This window comes from Lotus japonicus, chromosome 1, assembly GCF_012489685.1.
Source record: "Lotus japonicus ecotype B-129 chromosome 1, LjGifu_v1.2".
Taxonomy (NCBI): domain Eukaryota; kingdom Viridiplantae; phylum Streptophyta; class Magnoliopsida; order Fabales; family Fabaceae; genus Lotus; species Lotus japonicus.
Window position 1 is genome coordinate 132,936,258 of NC_080041.1, and position 2,182 is coordinate 132,938,439.

General features: G+C 32.4%; 1 protein-coding gene across 1 annotated transcript; it reads right to left on the reverse strand.

Moving 5' to 3' along the window:
- Positions 1 to 1,645, reverse strand: LOC130732719 (serine/threonine-protein kinase CBK1-like). Its single transcript, XM_057584712.1, has 6 exons — positions 1,498 to 1,645; positions 1,309 to 1,393; positions 609 to 740; positions 404 to 517; positions 262 to 309; positions 1 to 167 (listed from the first exon to the last, which is right to left on the reverse strand). The coding sequence occupies exons 1-6, from the start codon at positions 1,584 to 1,586 to the stop codon at positions 84 to 86; spliced, it is 552 nt and encodes a 183-aa protein (XP_057440695.1). The 5' UTR covers positions 1,587 to 1,645; the 3' UTR covers positions 1 to 83.
- Between the last annotated feature and the right edge of the window lie 537 nt (positions 1,646 to 2,182).

Sequence of the window (2,182 nt, forward strand, 5' to 3'; positions counted from 1 at the left end):
GCAATGAAGCTCGTTGTGTCGCACTTCCCGCCATGGCTATCTTCAATGGTTTATTGTTTATTTTGGGCGGGACATAATCTTCTTTATGTCCCGCCCAGTCCAAACCCCAATAATCTCACAACATATCGTGAAGCTTCAAAGGAGAAGAAATGGTCTATTGGAAGAACCTAGATAGTAAAAGTATACCCATTAAATTAAAAATGCCAAAATTATAGCAACTAAAATAAGCTAAATATATACAAAATTCGAACAAGAACGGACCTTTCTCCATGGGCCTGCTTTTGAGGAAGGTTGAGTTTGGTTGTCCGCCTACACATTATAAGTACATCAAGAGAGCATGAACTGGTTAGAAACAGCAGACCAAAAAACATTTTTATATCAGTGAATAAAGACATATAGATACCTCCTCAAACTTCTCAAAATTTTGAGTATCTAATTCATCATTGACCTCAGGAATAAAAGCAGCTTTCATTTGGTACAATTTGTCCCATTCAATGCCTTTGAACCATGGATGAGCCTGGAAATAAAAGACCGGACAGTTATTTTGTTAATACACAACTGTAACCCAAAGTAAATTATAAAATTTATAAAAGAACACACAAAAACACCTTTATTTCATCAGCCCCTTTGGTTCCAAGCCTCTGCTGCACATTACAAAGTAGTCTGCTAATAAGATCCTTTGCCTCTGGAGATAGTTTAGCTTCTTCTGGAAATTTTAAATGAGTTCTCCAATTTACTATCTGCAAGTAGATACAATATGATCATAATTGATGAAGATGAAAAAAAATGAAAGACAGTAAAGGAAGAAGATAAACACATTGTAAAATGTTATAATAACTAAAATGTTTCAGCTGTAAGTGTAAATTATTAAATATCAGCAGTGATCAGCAAGAGACTGGTCCAAACATATTTTGCAAGCAACATATGATTGGAACAGAAAGTTGCAAATCTCAACATTGTAAATTGGAAAAAGAGCTCTCTTTTTTTTCGAACAAAGCCAATACTATTATCCCTTTCAGAACTATATGCAGGCAAATATCAATCATTATGGGTAATTTCTACTTGGAATGTAGTCAATGTACTTTAGGACAGCAATATAGGCTTTCTCAAAGGACAGGAGCCTACCAGAATTCAATGAACTCAAATTCCTATACTAAACTTCATACATTCAAGTTGGTCAAAAGCACATTAACTCCAATGACACAAGAGACATGGATTGACCAAAAGTACATTGAAACTGCCTTGGAATGTGCGCGGACAGAAATACAAACACAAAAATCACTCATCAACATTTGATCCAGACATTACCTTTCTACAAGTCAGCATTGGTTCATCTGAATAAAAGGGCGGATATCCTACTAGCATTTCATACATTATACCTCCCAAAGACCACCTGGAAACATCAGCATAATATAATCAGAATATATTGAAATAACATGAACTAAGAACTTGAAGTTATTTTTGAAAAGGAATAGTAGAAAAAACTATATATAATACCAATCACATTCCATGCCATATCCTTTCTTCAGCAGAACTTCAGGGGCAATATAGTCAGGTGTTCCAACCGTAGAATAGGCCTGCAGCATAGCAAAGACAAAAGATTTGATCACGGAAAGAAAAAAAAACTTGTCAAAACAGAATTTAGAACAAGAGGACACCAAATTTATATACACAATGAAGAGTATCTATTAAGAACAAATCATCTGCCACTTAAAAATACAGAATATGCATATATCTGTTGAAACTGCAAACAATGTATTTGGATACATTCTTATTACAGTACAGACACCATGATGAACATGTTAGGATTAATTAATAAACTCTATCTAAGACTATCCACAATGGTTTCAACTTTCAACACCACTTTTTCTCTTCCCAACACTCCACATCACCTTCTCTCTCCAGTTCAACACTTCATTCAACTTTTACCCACTCCAATGGTTTTTCATTCAACACCCTACCCCCTACCCCACCACTTTTATTTCATATTTTGATTTAATTTTATATTTTTCTTTTTATGATTTCATAAAATTAAAATTTACGATAAAAATTAAATTAAATAAACTATTATCGATTTAATTTAACTTAATTTTTTTTATTTATTTAAATTAAATTAAATTAACGTAATATTTTTTTAACATAATTTAAATTAAAACACTTAACAATTTAATATTTTTTAAAA

What these genes read in the sequence shown, in the direction of transcription:
- LOC130732719 (XM_057584712.1), bottom strand. Translation starts at nt 1,586, where the DNA reads ATGCTGCAGGCCTATTCTACGGTTGGAACACCTGACTATATTGCCCCT. An exon ending in TATGGCATGGAATGTGATTG is followed by an intron (nt 1,394 to 1,497) that starts GTATTATATATA and finishes TGATGTTTCCAG; the next exon opens with GTGGTCTTTGGGAGGTATAA. An exon ending in ATTTTGAGAAGTTTGAGGAG is followed by an intron (nt 310 to 403) that starts GTATCTATATGT and finishes TATAATGTGTAG; the next exon opens with GCGGACAACCAAACTCAACC.